The sequence below is a fragment of the Misgurnus anguillicaudatus genome, chromosome 19, assembly GCF_027580225.2.
Source record: "Misgurnus anguillicaudatus chromosome 19, ASM2758022v2, whole genome shotgun sequence".
Taxonomy (NCBI): Eukaryota; Metazoa; Chordata; class Actinopteri; order Cypriniformes; family Cobitidae; genus Misgurnus; species Misgurnus anguillicaudatus.
Window position 1 is genome coordinate 27,528,238 of NC_073355.2, and position 19,576 is coordinate 27,547,813.

The window sequence follows — 19,576 nt, forward strand, 5'->3', positions numbered from 1 at the left end:
AGGACCGTTTATGTAACAATGATTGGGAAGACTTTTTTTTTTTAACTTTATAATTTTATGTTTTAAACCACAATAGGCCTATATAGAGTATCAGGCAAATCAAGCTCACAAATAATGAATGTTGATACCAAACATGTTAAATATGACCTCCTGCAGGTACTTTAGGAAAATATAGATTGTTCTGGTCAGATAATTTTGTGGGATTAATAATATTGTAAACTACCCTTTATTACAGTTTTTTTTTAAATTGCTTTCCTTGAGGCTAACTCAGTTAAACCATTCACTCATATACCTTATCTTTAGACCAAGGAGGCAAAACACTCATATAGGTAATCTGTTTACTTAGAAATTAAAGCTTGATCACCATAGGCTTTAGTATGGCTTTTTTGGCAGGATCAGTCAAGGTTTGTTGCCATCAAGTTTCAGCAGATTTCTCTGGTCCATAATTGGTTCAGTGACCATCCGCAAATTTTAATGCCCAACCTGACACCATATTCAAAAAATTCAAACGATTGGAATATAATATTTTCAGTTCAAAGTGAACATCTATACTGAATACAGTAGGCCTACATACTGTGTATATACAGTATATTTGTGTACATAATGTGTGATTGATATGATAATTTCCTGTGCACTCCTCTGCACACTAAATAAGCAAAAGACACAAAAGAGTGATGATTTAAATTTCACATCTGTGTGTAGTGTGGCGTGACTATATTTTATATTTGTGTGTAGAAATTTTAGAAAAGTAAAAATAGTTTTTAATGACGTGTTTGCTTTTGCAAGAGATGTGTTAGGATTTGCATTTTGTGTCGATGTTTAGCTGTATTGTGAGTAGAGTTTTGAGAAATGGAGCCATAGTGTCAGAAACTGTGTGTAAACAATTTGAAAAAATTGTAAAGTCATTTAGGTGCTCTTGCCTTGCTGCTTTAATAAAATCTCATTTAATTAAAATACATTTGCGAGAGACTTCAAAATGCTTTTACAATATGATGATTATATAGATTTATTTAAGATTTATTTTATAAATTATATTCGTAAATGCTGATGTAAGCAGGCTGCTGATATTTAGGGTTGCTCAGGTTCACTGCTGTTCACTTCGATTTACCTCCACCTTTTCATTTTACAAAAGGTTCTTAAAAAGGTTATTCAGATTATAAAAAGATAAGAAAGAAATGTTCTTTAAAGAACCAAAAATGGTTTCTTCAATTGCATCGCTGTGAACTGTGTTAAGCACATTTATTTTTAGAGTGTAGCAGATGTATGACTTCTAGTGCAAAACAATAGAGGTTTAGAAAGAAAAAGAAAGCATTGGAGCAACCTAAAATAAAGGTGATTTGCCATGTAGAACCATTTTTGGTTGAATAACATTGATTATAAAGGTTCTTCATCCGAAGAACCTCATAAAAGTTTATTTGTAGTAAAAATAGTTATTTAAAGAATAATTGACTGAATGGTCCTTCTTTGAGGAACCAAAAATGGTTCTTATATATGGCATTGCTGTTAAAGGACCTTTATTTTTAAGAGTGTATTTATGGTTAGAGAGTTGGGCTGGTAAACCAAAGGTTGACGGATTTATTTCCAAGACCAGAAGGTTGCGACTGAGGTGCCCTTGAGCAATTGCTCCCTGGACGGACACTGCATTGATGGCTGCCCACTGCTCTGGATGTGTGTGTGCTCATGACTTGCAGTGCGTGTGTTTACTCACTGGTTTACATACAGAAGCCACATTTCGAGTATGGGTTTCATACTAGACAGACATGTCACTTTCACTTTCACTTAATAAAATGTAGACATATAGTGTAGCATTAATCTATATATTAATTTATAAACACATGTTTTAAGTGATTTCTTTTGAAAAAATTACATTGTAAATTGGCCTGTCATAAGTTAATCTGTTGCCTTTCTAGCTGGCACACAGTTTAATCAACTATTGTAGCATGTAATACCACAGTAAAAAAATACACAGCATGATCAATTAAATTTCTTCATTCTTAGCTGTAGACAACAAAACATTTAACACATAATCAGATATAGCATCATTGATCCAGAATTTTATGTAATTTCAGTTTATTATGGTGTGTATATGGTGATCCCAAGAATTTAGTTTAACTTTCTTTAAATGTTAATTTTATGATTGTTCAAAAAGCACTCGTGTTAAGGAAAAAATATTATTGATTAGTCATGTAATCCACTTTTACATTTAAATGGCCACAAAACAGGCAGGACTCAAATCTGCATCAAGCATAGATAATAATATTTGTTTAACTTTGGAATATTGTAACCTTGGATCACGAACAGATGACAGTTGGCATTTCTCTGACCAGAATGCATCCTTGCAGAGAGTGAATAAATATTTGAGATGTTGGGAGACATCAAACAAATGTGATCTGAGAAAACAAAGCCTTTGGCTTTAACTTATGAGTGCTGAAATTTTTGGGACTTTCCACACCTCAGTTTCAAATAAGGGTGTATTGTGTGTTATTAAAGTGATCTGTGAGAATATATATTTGGGAAAGCCTTCAATTAGAGAAACTGTTTCTGTATTTATAGTAGCACAAGTTGCTGCTAACTCACATGTATTCAAACTGGAGTCTAGGGTTCTAGGGGGTCCCAAATAAAGTTTCAGAGAGGCCTGAATAAACAGAGCCAGTGCTTTCACACAAAACAAGGACAAGAGGGCAGAATCATGACAGAACCCCCCCTAAAGGAATGCCTCTTCAGGGGAACACTAGACACGAGACATGACAGACATGGCCCAACAAAACATGACAAATAAACACAGAGGCAAACAGGAATACAATACAAATCGGTTGCAATTAAATAATAAAAAATAACAAACAAGGAAGAGGGGGTGGGGAACAAAGAAGTTCATGGGAGGTGGTCCAGGCAGGGTGTGACTAGGCGGGGAAGGAGTCTTAGGTCCAGGGGGTTTAGGCGAGAGTTGTGGACGAGGAGTACGGGCAAGACAGGATTTTCGCAGTGCTTGGACTGAACAGTGTCAGAGGAGTTTCGATGAGTTGAAGGGTAGGCTCATTACATCTCCCGTGCTCGCCTATACTGATTTCTCCCTCCCCTTTGTTCTAGAAGTAGTGTCCAGTCATGGTGGTTTTAGGAGCAGTTCTATTCCAGGAGACAACATTGCTTATGCCAGGGCTCAATGGGTTTCATTAACCCCCAGCTGCGTGGTTTCATTCATGTGTGTAAGCTGTGGTGACGTATACTGTGAGATACTGTAGAATTTATTTCAATGATCATTATTCGTAAGTGATTGCATTTCGGGTGTGTGGCCCTTATGGACATCTCAGGACGATTCGATTGATATCTGAGCATTCATAAGAAGACACCATGTTGACTTTTCTGCTTGAATGCTCTTAAGACGGTACTGCTGTTTGGCTGCATTGCTCTGATGTATGTGTGTGGTTTTTCTTTCTGTTTTGGTTTATGTCTTAAAACACAGGTGGCTGGAGTAGGACTGCATTAACTCATTCCTTTCCGCATGTGTGACGTACATACGGGCCTTCAGTTACCTCCACTGGCTACGTGTAAGTGTGTGTTGTTATTTTCGAATAGCCTATTGTTTTTGTTTCTTTTGTAAATTTAATGATTCATACAGTTTTATGAATTTAATTAGTTTTGTTTCCTTCATTTTGTTTATAAATAAGCTGTTTTAGTTCAAACTGATTCTTGTTAATTGAGTCTTTCAGTGATTACTCTTCATGATTGTTACCAACTGTGAATTGTCTTCCCAACGTTTTTGAAATAATGTCATTATTATTATTATTTTAGTGTATCCAGTCATTAATTGTCTTTTCTTTTGTTTATTTCAGGTTGACAGGCCCGGGGTTGGGGGTCTAGCTTTTTGCCGTGTGGTGGTGATATTTCGAGCACAGAGTGTGGTTTGCCACTTGTAACTGCGTACATTTCATTGCGTATAGGATTAGGATAAACACAGCGCTCATACGGCGGCGAGATTTTGTCCGTAGCCCTTATAGCCACAACACTATGTTGTCATTAGGCACCTGCCCCTCAGGTAATCTTAAAATCTGTGACAAAAGGTGTGTCCAAAAATGATAACGGAGAAAACGAAAGTTTAACACAAAAGACAAAACTGACAAGTTTCTTCTGATGTTCTTCGTTCAGCTGGACACAATAAAAATTTATTTTAAGATTTTTACGTCTGCTAATTTGATTAATCTAAAATACAATGGACACCAGGTGAGTGGATTTATGTATCATACATAGGCTACAGAAGATAACAATAATAATAACAAAAAATGTATAGTGCATACATTATATAAGAACATATTTAAGAACAAATTTTCAAAAATAATAAACTATTTAAAACTCGGTTTTAATGAGATATACGACGTTATATATTAAGATATGTTAGTTAAGTTTAATGGAGATGAAAGAATTAAGCATTGTTTTCTTCAGATTAGATATCACATGACACAACCCAGAATGCAGATAAACAGGTTAAGCAATGCATTGTCAGAAACTCAAAAAACCTCTGTAATTATGAAGCAGAATAGCTATTTTTGGAAAAAAGTTTGCCTCATAGTACTTTTTTCTCAAACTTTGACCTGAAAATCTGACATGCTTTGGACACAGATAGATAATTTAAAATATAAGTAATCTGAAGCCATCTCTTACTAACTAAGTTTCTCTTCTTTTGCTCCTATTGCACAGGGAAGAACTACAGAAGTTACTTCCTGAATATGTTGTGGACACCCTCAACCTCATTCAGACAGTCAGAGACTTTTGTGACGGAGAAGAGAAATGGACCCTTCATAGAGAAACAGAGCTGAAGAGCATCAGAGAAATCAAGGATCAAGCAGACAAAATCAGTCTTAAGATAAATCATGTTGAGCGCTCAGAGAATAAAGTCAAGGCTGTTGGCGAGTACCTGTGGAATGGTTTGACATATTTTGTCATAGCTGACTCCAAATGTCACAAACTGGAGAAGAAACTGGGTGATGTCCTGAAAAACACATTTGAGGGTCTGGAGAAACTTGACCACTTTCTGGATGCAGTGGAGAAACTAACAGTAACCTCATTAAATGTCTTTACTGATCAAAGTGTCCTGCCGAATTGGGAGAACCCTGCAAATGTGCGATCGGTCATCACAGCTGCCAGAATGGCGTCTCCTCTCCTCCTTCACTTTAAACGAAATAATAAATCCTTCTTCCGTCCCATACTTAATAATGTGGATGTCCTGGCCTTTCAGCTAGACAAATACATACAAATTACACAACAGCTTTCTATGAAAATGGAGAGAACGTTAGTTGCTGATTTCTCTGATGATTTATGATTCATTAACATTTATACAACAACAATTAATAAATGTTTAAATACAATTTATAAATATTCCAAATGATTTCTATGTTCACATCAATGTCTCTAAAATTTTCATAAACCTGTATTTTATTTTTTACAGATCTAGGAGTGTATTATGGTGTGGAGACGAACACGGGTAAGTATTTTAAATGATAATTGCATGGTAATGTCCTCTCTGAATAAAAAAATAAATGAACTAACTATCTGCATTTTAAATGGCAATTAAAAAAAGAACATGATCGTTAATTACATTGAATTTATTTTCAGAAGTAAGAAGGATGAGCCTTTAGAAATGTTCAGTTTGCACATAAGTGAGACCTCCATGCAAAAACTGCTCGATCATTTGAACCAGTTGAGCCAAATAAGGTGAGACATCATCAGATCTTCAATCTGAGATGAATTATAAATAGCTGTGCTGTTAACTAATCTTTAACTCCATTCTGTTTTTATCCAGGATGGACCATCACACCAGGCTGGCATTTATTTTTCAGGATGATGCTTTAAACTTCATTGGTTTGTTTCGTCAGTGTCGCTCTAGGATGGAGCAGTTCTTGTCAGATCTGGAAGAAAGTGCAGTTCAGCTGGACAGAATGAAGAAAGGAGCCAGTATCTCTACTGTAACTGGTAGTTCATTAGGGATAGCAGGAGGCGTCTTGTCCATTGTTGGGATTGCTCTTGCTCCTGTGACTGCAGGAGTGTCTTTGACTCTCACCCTGACAGGGGTTGTTCTGGGGGTAACCAGTGGTGTCAATAGTTTAGTGACGGGTGTCACTGAAACAGCAGTTAACTTTCACTTTGGTAAAAATGCACAAAACATTTTCCGGGAATTCATGAATGATACAAATAAGATGCAGTGCTGTTTGGAGCAGGCCAGTGTGAAGCGTGTAAAGGATCTCGATGTGCTTGATATTTTCAAAGCTGAGAAGGTTTTAGTCTGTGCTGGAGGAGTGGCCAAAGGTATTAATGCCATGGTGTATGCGGCTTCAGCTGTTAAAGTTCTCAAAAGTGAGCAGATGGTTCCAGCTGCAACCAAGATGGGGCTGCAGGCCTTGCCTGACATTGGGAAGTTGGCAAAAGGTACACAACTAGCACTCTCAAAGTCAGCAAGAGCTGGGTTTATTACAGTAAATGCCCTATTTATTGGTTTGGATTTCCTTTTTATTTGTAAAGACAGCATAAGTCTGGCAAAAGGGAGCAAGAGTGAAACATCTCAGCTCATCCGCTCCAGAGCAACTCTGTGGAAATCTGAACTCGAGGCCTGGCAGCAGATTTACGATTCTTTATGCATAGGAATAGAAAAGTTTAGAAAGAGCCAGATCCTGCTGGATCAACCCTTTCTTCCTTAGTAATAAGTCTACAGGTTATTTATTAATACACGTGTATACATATTTTAATTCATTAATTCTTATATTATTCATTTGAATATAATACATACACTACTAACACAAGTTAATCTGGTGGTGTCCTAGCTGGCACACAGTTTTTATCAAACTGTGTAGCATGTACCTATTATACAAAAATAAATTAATAAAACAGAAATCGAATACTAGGCACAATTTTATTTACACACTTTATTTATAAGCACATGGTAGTGAAAAAGGTTGGCAATTAGGAGTGAAGGAAAGCATAAACTTCCCCAAAAGAGAAGATACATTTTTATTATTTTATAATTTACATTTGTTTTGTTATCATGCCAGAGAATTATCAGACCAACATAATTAAAGTTTAAAGAATGCATAACATTGTGGAGTGTATTTTTATGTTTTGACCGCCTAGTCTGTGAAATATATTATTTCTTGGGGGTGGAGCACTAAGACATTATATATCCAATAATATTTAGTTTAACAGATACAGGATTTCATGAGATTACAATGTATCTTTTTGTGCTGTATATGATGGTCGTAAATTGATTTTAAAGTCAAATTGTAGTATTCCTACTGGATTTCTCAAAAACAGCTTATATTGATGTCAATTCATTTAATAAACATATCAATAACTTGAAAATGTCTTTCGTCTTACTTTTAATTCAATAATTCTACTTTAATTCAATATACATACATATCAAATATTAGTTCAAGTTGTGAAGAAAATAACCCTTTATATGCCAATATGTTAACATTAATCGAACCACAGTGTTCGGTAGGGCTGTCACAATGTTTAAATAATCATCTCATTGCACATCTCTCTAAAAAACACAAGGGGGAGCTGTAGCGCCTGTATAAACAAGACAGTATCAGATTACTTTTAAAAAAGTGTTATGTGTAAAAAATATTTACTGCCAGATAAACCTTGCAAAAGATTTAATTTAAATAATCACAACAATCTGTGAAAATTATTTTATAAACAAAAAAATGTATGAGAATTATATGTCAAAGCAATAAACAGGCAGGATTTCATGCATCAGCATCAATGAAAAGCTTGAAGTCAGGGCACTGATTCGGGCAGTGGCATAGTCACAATAATGTTATAGCGTCCCCATGTGGAATTACAAAAAAAAATTATAAAAAAGGCAGCTGTTGAGTTTGTCAGAAATCGGGTTTAGGGTTAAGATTGGGTGAGGATTGGGAAAGATTGGGCTAAAACTGCGCTCATACGGCGCAAGATTTCACGAGATTTTGGCCGTAGCTGTATCCCTTCTAGGAACAATCCTATGTTGTCAGTAAACTAGGCTTGTTCGACTTCATGTGGCGCCGCTAGAACTGACAGGCGGGTGACGTTAAAGTGCCGCGAGGGCGATAAAAAATTACACTTCGTATGATTTCTCGACTAGTTCTCGCGGTACTTTGACGTCATCCGGCTATCGGTTCTTGCAGCGCCGCACGAAGTCGAACAAGCATTAGGCACACGCCAGTCAGGTAGCCTATTCCTAAAATCTGCGAGGCGTGTCCCAAAATTATAATATAGAAAACGAAAGTTAAACACAAAAGACAAAACTGAGAAGTTTCTTCTGGTGTTCTCGGTTCAGCCTGAAGCTATAAGAATACATTTTAAGATTTTTACGTCTGCAATTTTAATTAATCTAAAATAGCCTACAATGGACAACAGGTGAGTAGATTTATGTATTATACGTAGGCTACAGGAGAGTTTACAGGAAGGCGCAAACAACAACAAAACATGTATGGTGCATATTATGTAAGAACATATTTATGAACAAATTCTCAACAATAATAACCTCTAAATCTGCGTTTTAATGAGTTATATGATTTTATATCTAATATATGTTAATCAAGTTTAATGTAAGTGAAAGAATTAAACATTGTTTTCTTTTAGAATAGCCTAGATATCACACTACACAACCCAGAATCAGAATGTAGAAAAACAGGTCAAGCAATGCATTGTCAGGAACTCAAAACAGCATCTGTGATTATGAAGCATTTTGTTTCATGTGGTAGAAAGTTTTGCCTCATAGTACTGAAAATCTGACATGCTCTGGACACAGATAGATAATTTAAAATATAAATAATCTGAAGCCATCTCTTACTAACTAAGTTTCTCTTATTTTGCTCCTATTGAAGACCTACAGAAGTTACTTTCTAAATATGTTGTGGACACCCTCAACCTCATTCAGACAGTCAGAGACTTTTGTGACGGAGAAGAGAAATGGACCCTTCATAGAGAAACAGAGCTGAAGAGCATCAGAGAAATCAAGGATCAAGCAGACAAAATCAGTCTTAAGATAAATCATGTTGAGCGCTCAGAGAATAAAGTCAAGGCTGTTGGCGAGTACCTGTGGAATGGTTTGACATATTTTGTCATAGCTGACTCCAAATGTCACAAACTGGAGAAGAAACTTGGTGACATCCTTAAAAACACATTTGAGGGTCTGGAGAAACTTGACCACTTTCTGGATGCAGTGGAGAAACTAACAGTTACCTCATTAAATGTCTTTACTGATCAAAGTGTCCTGCCGAATTGGGAGAACCCTGCAAATGTGCGATCGGTCATCACAGCTGCCAGAATGGCGTCTCCTCTCCTCCTCCACTTTAAACGAAATAATGAATCCTTCTTCCTTCCTGATCTTAATAATGTGGACGTCCTGGCCTTTCAGCTAGACAAATACATACGTATTACACAACAGCTTTGTAGGAAAATGAAGAGAACGTTAGTTGCTGATATTTCTGTGATGACTTAAAAAAATGTTTACAACAGCAATTAATAAATGTTTAAATACAATTTATAAATATTCCAAATGTGATTAATCACATCAATGTCTCTAAAATCTTCATAAACCTGTATTTTATTTTTTACAGATCTAAGAGTGTATTATGGTCTGGAGACGAACATGGGCAAGTATTTTTTTTTAATAATGAATGCAGGTTAATGTCCTCTCTGAATTAAAAAAAAACTATGATGAGCAAATTAAATGGCAATTAAAAAAAGAACATGATCGCTGAATTTATTTTCAGATGTAAGAAGGATGAGCCTTTAGAAAAGTTCAGTTTGCATATAAGTGAGACCTCCATGCAAAAACGGCTTGATCATTTGAACCAGTTGAGCCAAATAAGGTGAGACATCATCAGATCTTCACTCTGAGATGAATTATAAATGTCTGTGCTGTTAACTAATCTTTAACTCCATTCTGTCTTTATCCAGGATGGACCATCACACCAGGCTGGCATTTATTTTTCAGGATGATGCTTTAAACTTCATTGGTTTGTTCAGTAAGCGTCGCTCTAGGATGGAGCAATTCTTGTCAGGTCTGGAGAAAAGTGCAGTTCAACTGGACAGAATGAAGAAAGGGGCCAGTATTTTTAATATAGCTGGTAGTTCAGTGGGGGTAGCAGGAGGTGTTTTGTCCATTGTTGGCCTTGCTCTTGCTCCTTTCACTGCAGGAGTGTCTTTGACTCTCACCCTGACAGGGGTTGGTCTGGGGGTAACCAGTGGAGTCAATAGTTTAGTGACGGGTATCATTGAAACAGCAGTTAACATTCACTTTGGTAAAAATGCAAAAAACATTTTCCGGGAATTCATGAACGATACAAATAAGATGCAGTGCTGTTTGGAGCAGGCCAGTGTGAAGCGTGTAAAGGATCTCGATGTGCTTGATATTTTCAAAGCTGATAAGGTTTTAGTCCGTGCTGGAGGAGTGGCCAAAGGTATTGATGCTCTGGTAGATGCAGCTTCAGCTGTTAAAGTTCTCAAAAGTGAGCAGATGGTTGCGACTGCAACCAAGATAGGGCTGCAGGAGACACAAAGTACTCGCACCATTTCCAAGCTTGCTACAGAGTTGCCTGACATTGGGAAATTGGCAAAAGGGACACCACTAGCACTCTCAAAGTCAGCAAGAGCTGGGTTTATTACAGTAAATGCCCTATTTATTGGTTTGGATTTCCTTTTTATTTGTAAAGACAGCATAAGTCTGGCAAAAGGGAGCAAGAGTGAAACATCTCAGCTCATCCGCTCCAGAGCAACTCTGTGGAAATCCGAACTCGAGGCCTGGCAGAAGATTTATGATTCCCTATGCATAGGGATATGGAGGTTTAGTAAGAGCCAGAAAGTGTTGGAGCAAACCTTCAATTTTGAGACGTAAAATGTGTGTTAATATATATGAAATATGTACCTTTTTAAGCATTACTCGAGCATTCAATATTTGCATTTTGAATGTATGCACCTATATTGTCCGATTCGGAGCCTTATGCCCCAACTGGGACGAAGAGGTTAAGGAAGGAAGGAAATGTCAGATTCACGTTTTTAAATTTCCTTTGGTGTGTAAGTGTGTATTAGTACATGTTAACGATATGCAAAAGGTACATCCCCCGAAGTAAATGATGATGCGAGTTATCGTCTCCAACGTAAATCTCTTTTTTTTGGACTACAACAAACACACAGATTGTAGGCAACAGTTTACTTCCTGGGATTGGTGATATAGACAAGACTGACATTATCATAATTCCTCCCGCTTTGGACTCAGCCTGTAAGTTAACTCATGTTAGCACTGCATTGTGGGCAAATCTTTTAAACATGGTAAGGAGCGTCACATTTCCGGCTGACGGAGGTATTCAGGCCAATCACAACAAAATCAGTGCGTTTCAGGAAGAGAGTGAAATCTGGAGCTACAAAAATTTATGGTATGTGGAAAATAATGTTTTTTTAAACCATAAACAACTTGAACACATTGTATTATACCAAGTACACAAAATAACATTGGTGCACTTTAAAGCATATAAAGAAAAGCAACATTACAGATATATTCTGTTTTATTTGCAATGTGTTAAAGCATTTATAAAGTATGATCATTTAATACATATAATGTTTAAAGTCACCAGTATGTACTTTTGAGGGACTAATATGCACCTTTTAGGTACAAAAGTGTACTTTTTTAAAATGGTACCACCCCAGTGACAGCTTTTTGTACCTGTCCTCTGAGAGTGTACTATTGGAGGTCTTGGTAATGGTCATACGACTCAGAATGTCAATTCACAAATAATTTGAAACAAATATGGTAATTGTGTTTGTATGTGTCAAGGTCTTATAGAAAAGTCTGGTGACATGTTTATTTGTAGATTAGAGTGAATGAATTTTGTGTTTTTTTTATTAATTTAAGGGTGGTGTGAAAGATTCAGATGTCTCAGTTATACATTGAAAAGTAACATGTGATATAAAGCTGCTAATTTTAACTGCGCTTCTTGCACACTATCAGATAAAAGGTACAAAAGCTGTCACTGGGATGTTGCCTTTTAAAAAGGTACAATTTTTGTACAGATATTTACATTTGAATCTCTAATATGCACCCTTTTGAAGTAAAAATACCACCCCAGTGACAGCTTTTTTTTATTACTTATTTAAAGTGCAGGTTTTCTGTGGTAAAATGTCTTGTAAAAATCCTTGCTGCACTTAATTTTTTAAGTTTAAGTAAATTGAATTTACAAGTCATTTCAACTTTCTTGACTGGTTGGTAAAAATATAGTTGAATGGGCTTAAGTTATTACAACTTTATTTTTATAATTTATAGCAACTTCCTAACAAGTCTAAAAAGTGACTTATTAATTCAAGTTCATTAAACTTAAACATTTAAGATGAAAACATATTTTTTATAGTGTGAGTAAGCAAATGTAAATTATTAATAATAACTTTGAACCCCAAAAACTAGTACTGTAGAAGTGCGAAGAGGTTGCAGATATACTCTTATAATTTTGGTTATAGTTTCATAAAAAACCTTTAACATCCACAGAACCCTAAAGTTTCTTTGTAGTGGACAAAGGTTATAAAAAGCTATGAAAGAAGTTATTTTAAGTAACTTAGACTGAATGATTTTTTGGGGGAACCAAAATGTTTCGTCTATGTCATTGCTGTAAAATTTTTTGAAGCACCTCCATTTAAAAAAATGTATATACACTTTTATGAGAAATGATAAACAAATGTTATACAATTTTACAATGATCAGTTGTAAAATACATGGCAATAATTCATTTTGACTGCACTGTACATTTTTTATTGTAAAACCCAACATAAATAAACTTCCCTATACACATGTTGGCTTGGTTGTCTTCTTGTGTCCATGCAACTATGTGCTTTTTATATATAATCAAAATAAGTCATCAGAAAAGGTTCACGTGTTCAAAGTTTATTTTATAAATTTACAGTATAATGCACTCTTATTCATGCACAGTTCAAATGAGAAGTGATGGCCTCTAGTGGCGATTTGTAGATTTGCAGGTAGGAAGTGCTTTTAATGTTTTGCACCGATGTCCTTGCTTTACCTTTCTTTGTTTTATTCACTGCTGTATGCAGCGCCTCTGTTTTTGAGCTGAGTCTTTCTGTTCAACATCTGTAGAAATAAACAACTTATGTACTAAATAACAACATAACATTAATATAGCCTATATATTTGATGGATTTTAATCTGTGTTCGAAATATAGAAAAGAATTATTAGTATCAAACAAACTGTATAAAATTAAAAAAGAATAAAAACAGAACATGATAGAGGTAGAAAAATTAATATTCTCTCTATACTTCTAACTTAAAAATGTTTCATATTTACATGATCTTTTTACATGGTTTTTAAAGGTGATAAAAGAATAAAATGCTTACCGTGATGTGCTTGGTCTGCTCTTTGACTTCTTGTCTTTACTTTTCCGTATCTTCTCATTTCTCTTGATTCTATCCTCCTCCTCTTTTCTCTTCTCCTCTTCCTCTCTTTCCTTGGCCCGCTCAAGTATCTCCTCACTGGAGAGCACACTTTCTCCATTATTAGCCACCATCTTCTTGATTTTAGTCAGTAGGCCAGCCACCTGGTCCTTAGTTCCTTGTGGTTTGCTGTACAAGGCATGGAAACGGCCTCCACATTTCCTAACCAGTCTATGTAGCTCTTCGTTCTCCAGCACTTCCTGCTGTGGGCTGGAACCACGCAACTGCTTTATGTCTAAGATGGTGAAGAGCACCAAGCTGTAACTCCAGGCTTCTGGACCAAACAGCTCTACGTGTTCCTCAATGGCACACCGCTCACGCTTGGAGAACGAGAATGATAGTGGCACCACCAACAGCAGGGCATGGGCACCAGGATGGCACAAGGTCATACTTCTAATCATCTCTTTTTTAAGTGTCCATGTTGATGCTGCGGTGCCCTGGATGTTAAACCATTCCCAGCCTGGAGTGTCAACCACCAGTACCTGCGTCCCTTGTACCAGACCCTGACAGGAGACGCTCACTCTGGTTTTCACCCCGACCTCGTCAAAGGCTTTCTTACCCAGAATGGCATTACCAGTGGCACTTTTCCCAGCTTCTCTCACCCCAACCAAGACCAGTCTCAGTTTATGCTGGTCAGAGAGATAAAGGCCCTGTTCTGTTGGTATACGACATGTTTTGAGTGACACACATAGCTTCATTCGATTTCAAAAGATAAAAAGGGAGAGTCTAGTAAAACGCCCACTAAATTTAACTTTTGTAATATCCTACAATGCAGCCAACCACATCTCCTATGAGTAGTTTCGTTTAACATAGGCTGCTACAGGAGTTATATTACTTTTTGTGTTGTTTAGTCTAAATTGGTAGCAATAAAGACTGCAATAAAACTTTATGTTCCTGGTTACTGAACTTATTGCTCCCTTGATAATAATGGTGTATAATAATCAGACACCAGATTGTTCTACACCGTAGAGTATAATTTCTTCATAAAATTTTTAATTTTATATTGTTAAACTTTCAGAAAAAGTGGTCAAAAATGACCCCAACTGTCACTGGGTCAGCCGCAGCACCTTTAAAAATGTCCTATATTTATAATTTAGGTACAAATATGTACCTAAATACCTTACTATATGCACTCTTTGGTACCGCCCCAGTGACATCTATGGACCTTTTTTGACCATTTTTTCTGACAGTGTACAAATAGTACATATGTTTACATCTGTTACATTTACCAATAATTGAATTTTGGCCATATTTTCTTAAAAGGTACAATTTAATAACATAACAAAAGGCCAAACACTGATGAATCATACAGCACTTTCAATATTTTAAAATTTGAATACACTCTTAGAAAGGATGTGTAACACATTATGTTAAAAGTAACCCAAAACGTGTTGTTTCATAATAACACAGAAATGGGTTCTGGGACAACATTAATGTTTTGTTTTTAACACATTCGTCCTAAGAGTGTAGATTTAATAATAAAATGTCAAATAATTACTCTGGTAAATTTTAAAGGGTTGTTTACTGACCATGACAGTGTGATGCTCCTGTTGTGGTATCCATGCTCTTAAAGCTGTTCTGTGTTTTCTTCTCAAATGTGCTCTATTTACAAAAAAAGTAATATTATTTACTTTAATATTATTTACTCTATATACAAAAGTAGTAATATTTATTATTTATTTACGGCCTTTATACCCCATACCTCTCCTGGTAAGTTCATTGTCTATTATAACAGAAAGTTTTCTCATCATCTCTTATCTAAAAACAGCATTTACCTGTATATTGTCAGTATAATCCTGTATGAGCGCTGATCAGTCTTTACAACCCCTTTTATTGTCATGCAAAGTACATATCCAAAGTACATCATATGAAGCTCAAGCTTGTTGCTTACTGTAAAGTTTTCATAAAGTTCATAAAGTTTTTAATTGAACTAAAAATAAAGATAGCATGAACTTTATTGTAGTTATGCTATAATTATTATTTATATAAAGAAACTATACTTTAGAAACTTATAAAAAATGTGTATTACTACTTGCTGTTTTACTATATTAAATCATTATAATAACTTTCAATAAAATTGTTACCTAATAAAGTGTTATCGTATATTCTGGAAATGGGGGAAACATGGGGTGACGTATAGTCTAGTGAACTTTGATGGAGAAAGGAGTTGCACCTTAAACTGGTTAGAATTTTTTTAAATGGTGGAATTGAAAAGGAATTGTATTACAACAACTTATTAGCTATTAAAAATGACCCCACCCACATGTTTTTATGTTTTTTTTTATTGCAACTATTATTTTATAATGCATCATTTAGCTTGTCACATGACACTTCATAGTCACAGTGGCACTGTATGACTCATGTATCGGTTTCGTTTCAGACTTTTCCTTTTTTAAAAATATCCATTAACTAAATATCCAAATTTTTAAACTCTACAAAAATTTTCTTTAAAGATTGAGGAGAAATTTATTGTTAAACTGTTAAAAGTTTGTGTGACTAGCCTTAATACTCAAGAAAACATATCTAGGAAGAAACATAAAAAAATATGTTATGTTCTTTTAAATCCATCTAAGAACTATCTAAAATTGCCCCCCCCCCATCCCAAACTAGCCCCAGTGAATTTCTGCCATTTCCTAGGAATATACAACTACTATTACTACTATAAAAGTGAACACATAAAAAACAGGTTGCCTATTTTGCCTAACACTCGATGGCGCTGTTTTCAATGTCTAAAGTCTAAAGTTCATCTTTTTCAGTAAAACCTCTCCGCTGTGCGCGTGCACGCCGCTAACAACTTTACACACTGGACAGAAGAAGCGACTCATAATGGAAAACATCAATGATTATCTGTGCAAGTATAAAGGCTATGTTTTTGCAAGAGGTGAAACCACTGCGGAGTACATCGACTCTCTTCAACATTTTGAGATTCGTGACAGTGACATTTTTTTGGTGACGTATCCCAAGTCAGGTAGGACTGATAAAACTCAAACCTTACAGCCCTGAGCTACCACATAAAAAAATGTAGTAAGCTACTAAACTGTAATATTTTAAATTTAAAAATACTGTAAAATTATTTAAAACACTATGGGGCAGTTTCCTAGACAGGGTTTAGATTAATCCCGGACTAGGACTAATTATATTATTACATTTAAGTAGCTTCTACAAAAAAAAAAACGTACATAAAACAATACAAGTGTGTATCTTGAGGCAAAGCAATGACACTAATATATGTTAAGATACGTCAGTGCAAGGTGTTTTTAAATGAAGGCAGATCAAACATGCATTTTAATATGGGACCTGTCAGGGAAACCTCCCATATTTGTAGGACTTTTACTCTAGTTAAGGCTACTATAATAATAAACAATATTTAACACTTCCTAAGTTGTACAAAGACAATTGTGTATGCATATGTCTAATACAATTTTTTATTATTTTCATTTTAGGTACAATATGGGCACAGAATATCATATCTTTAATATGCCAGGATGACTTTAAGGAAACTAAATATGCTAACAACCTTGAGTTGATGCCCTGGTTAGAGTATCGTGAAGGCAGACCCGACTATTCCTTACGCCCATCTCCACGACTTTTTGCTACCCATCTTACACCCACATTAATGCCACCAGGACTTAAAAACAAGAAGGCAAAGTTAAGTATTTAAGTAGTCTGTCATTCCAAGCTCAACAGATCCATGTATTATTTATATGAAGAAAAATAAGTTGCAGCCAGTTTTAAACTAAGCCTCTTTATTGTTCATGTTTCAAATAACAGATTGTGTATGTGATTAGAAATCCCAAAGACAATGCGGCGTCATATTTTCACTTTTCCCACGTCTGGGCCAAGCTTGAGAAACCAAAGAGTTTTGAAGATTTTCTGCAGCAATACTTATCAGGAAATGGTAAGGCCCATTTGAAAGTTCTTAAACCATGTTATGAGGTTGACTTTGGGAAATTTCTTGGGTTGGAAATAGTTGGACCATGACGTGCATTTTATATGGGGATGAATTTCCACTTCAAAATATGGAGGATTTCTCTATTTTACCTGTAAAATAGCATTTAAACAGTATGCAAATTTTATATGTAATTGCAGGATTTTTTGCATTCCAAACTAGGTTCCTATAGTAAATTTCTGCTATCAAGAGATGTACCAGAAGTCGTCATCATCATCATTCTAAACCCTAAAGCGTCACAAAAGTAGTATATATAAAAATCAATTTGGCCATATTGTTGCCAACTTAATGTATAGAAGATTGTGTGCCACTCTCAGGAAAAAAGCTACAAAAGTTTTACCTTTTTTGTCACTGAGATGGTACCATTTTGGTTCAGATATGTACCTTGAGGTATCATGTACCTCTAGGGTAACAGCGTGTACCACCATTATGTACCTTCTACTTTTTAAAACCACCACTTTTGTAACATCCAGTGACTACCTTCATGTACCTTTTTTCTGAGAGTGTGTGTCTTTGAAAGAGAATAATAAATTCACAAAGACATACCTTCTTTTTTCAGTCGGAGGTTCCTCATGGTTTGACCATGTCCGAGAGTGGTACAGTAAAAAGGATCAGTACAACATCCTTTTCCTGAGATATGAGGACATGATCATGGTGAATATCTAGACTAAAGCTCAAATACATACACTATTGGTGTCCATATGTATTTTTTGCTAATAAAAAATGGATACTGATATAATTCTAGTTTTACGCGACTGATCTCTTTTGAATTTTTTTTCCCGAGAAATAAATGGCATGGCATGTAATCTGGCTCAGGTTTTTTAATAAGGTAAATGTGTAGACATATTTAAGTTTTGCAAAACTATCTTAAATAGATAACAATTTTGCAAAATGTTCTTACATTTTGTAGTTAAGGCACCTAAACGGTTAAATGCGATTTTGTGTTCAGGATCTTAGGACAGCAGTGGAGAAAATCTGCCGTTTCTTTGGGAAAAGTTTGGATGACGCTGCAATCTCTCATGTGGTGGAAAAGGCCACTTTCAAAAACATGAAGCAGGACCCCAAAGCAAACTATTCGTTTATACCTGAAGACCTGCTACTTCAGCAACAATTTATGCGCAAAGGTCATATTTCAATGATAGCAATGGAGGAACGTGTATAGATGCACATAAGTTTTCACATTTACACTTTTTTTTATCACACTGCACTTGAAAACATTACCATTATCAAATTGGTTTTGTGATCATATTTTATTTTTATGAACACAAGATATGTTTCTGTTGCAGGCACCATAGGTGATTGGAAGAACCTTTTCACTGTGGCTCAAAGCGAGATGTTTGATCAGATCTACAATGAAAGAATGAAAAACATCCCCTTAGATTTTATCTGGGACTTGGACAGTAAAACAAATTAAATTGAATGTCGAAATATAATATTGCCAATGTAATATTTTTTTAACTGCAGTGCTAACATTGAAGGATAACTGAGTTAATATAATAAGAAAATGTGCAAGTCATGTGATGAGACTGACAAAACAGACTCTGTTCCTGTTGCTCAATTATATTAGTAGGGCAGACGTAAAATAGGGTTAAACTCCCAGGGACCACACTTGCTAATAAAGGGGTGATTTCCCAGACAGGGAATAGCTTAAGCCAGGTCTAGGCCTTAGTTTAATTAGGAAATATAACTATTTTTAACAAACATGACTTCCTAAAAACATTACTTGTGTGCCTTTTGAAGCAAAAAAAGGGTACTGCTGTATTTTAAGATGTGTTAGTGCAAGTGGTTTTCGACAGCTCTTACATTTATTTTAGTCTAGGTCTAGTCTATTTCCTGTCCGGGAAACTACCCCAAAATGTTTAACTTGAAAGTCATTTTGGATTAAAGCGTCTAGCAAATGCAAAATTTAAAATGTACTCTAATAAATGCAGCTGACGGTCAAACAAAAGTTTTAATAAAGGAGGCCATGTAAATGAAATACTGTTTAATTATTATCTCTACTGTTTATAGTCTACATTTGCATTTAAACTATATAATGTATATGGTTATCGGCTATTTGGTGGTGGTGGTGCTTTATAAAGTCACTTCATTTATTTACCTTCACCACTCCCAATGTTAATTAAAAAGCATTTGTACCTATACGTAAAAAAATTTATATG

At 35.5% G+C, this 19,576-nt stretch overlaps 4 protein-coding genes and 1 non-coding gene across 6 annotated transcripts; 4 read left to right on the forward strand and 1 right to left on the reverse strand.

Annotated features, from left to right (window-relative positions):
• Positions 1-4,005: 4,005 nt before the first annotated feature.
• Positions 4,006-5,495, forward strand: LOC129436155 (uncharacterized). The gene is made up of 3 exons (XM_073856649.1): positions 4,006-4,033; positions 4,665-5,283; positions 5,441-5,495. Exons 1-3 carry the CDS (start codon positions 4,006-4,008, stop codon positions 5,478-5,480), a joined length of 687 nt encoding a protein of 228 aa, XP_073712750.1. The 3' UTR covers positions 5,481-5,495.
• A 47-nt stretch (positions 5,496-5,542) lies between these two features.
• LOC141350888 (apolipoprotein L3-like) lies at positions 5,543-7,349 on the forward strand. Its single transcript, XM_073856741.1, has 2 exons — positions 5,543-5,706; positions 5,795-7,349. The coding sequence occupies exons 1-2, from the start codon at positions 5,576-5,578 to the stop codon at positions 6,684-6,686; spliced, it is 1,023 nt and encodes a 340-aa protein (XP_073712842.1). The 5' UTR covers positions 5,543-5,575; the 3' UTR covers positions 6,687-7,349.
• A 1,025-nt stretch (positions 7,350-8,374) lies between these two features.
• On the forward strand, positions 8,375-11,165 carry LOC129436154 (uncharacterized). Its single transcript, XR_012358975.1, has 4 exons — positions 8,375-8,385; positions 8,830-9,478; positions 9,721-9,845; positions 9,934-11,165. It is a non-coding gene; the product is annotated as an uncharacterized protein (transcript).
• Positions 11,166-12,802: 1,637 nt separating this feature from the next.
• On the reverse strand, positions 12,803-15,312 carry LOC129436156 (GTPase IMAP family member 4). 2 transcript variants are annotated; one of them, XM_055194093.2, is made up of 4 exons: positions 15,244-15,312; positions 14,998-15,070; positions 13,373-14,123; positions 12,803-13,108 (listed from the first exon to the last, which is right to left on the reverse strand). In XM_055194093.2, exons 2-4 carry the CDS (start codon positions 15,029-15,031, stop codon positions 13,102-13,104), a joined length of 792 nt encoding a protein of 263 aa, XP_055050068.2. In that variant the 5' UTR covers positions 15,032-15,070; positions 15,244-15,312; the 3' UTR covers positions 12,803-13,101. The 2 variants fall into 2 exon arrangements, with proteins under 2 accessions (XP_055050068.2, XP_055050066.2); XM_055194091.2 differs by having other exon boundaries at positions 15,171-15,281.
• An 889-nt stretch (positions 15,313-16,201) lies between these two features.
• sult3st1 (sulfotransferase family 3, cytosolic sulfotransferase 1) lies at positions 16,202-19,395 on the forward strand. Its single transcript, XM_055194096.2, has 6 exons — positions 16,202-16,436; positions 16,912-17,115; positions 17,238-17,366; positions 17,977-18,071; positions 18,367-18,541; positions 18,704-19,395. Exons 1-6 carry the CDS (start codon positions 16,295-16,297, stop codon positions 18,829-18,831), a joined length of 873 nt encoding a protein of 290 aa, XP_055050071.2. The 5' UTR covers positions 16,202-16,294; the 3' UTR covers positions 18,832-19,395.
• Positions 19,396-19,576: the final 181 nt, after the last annotated feature.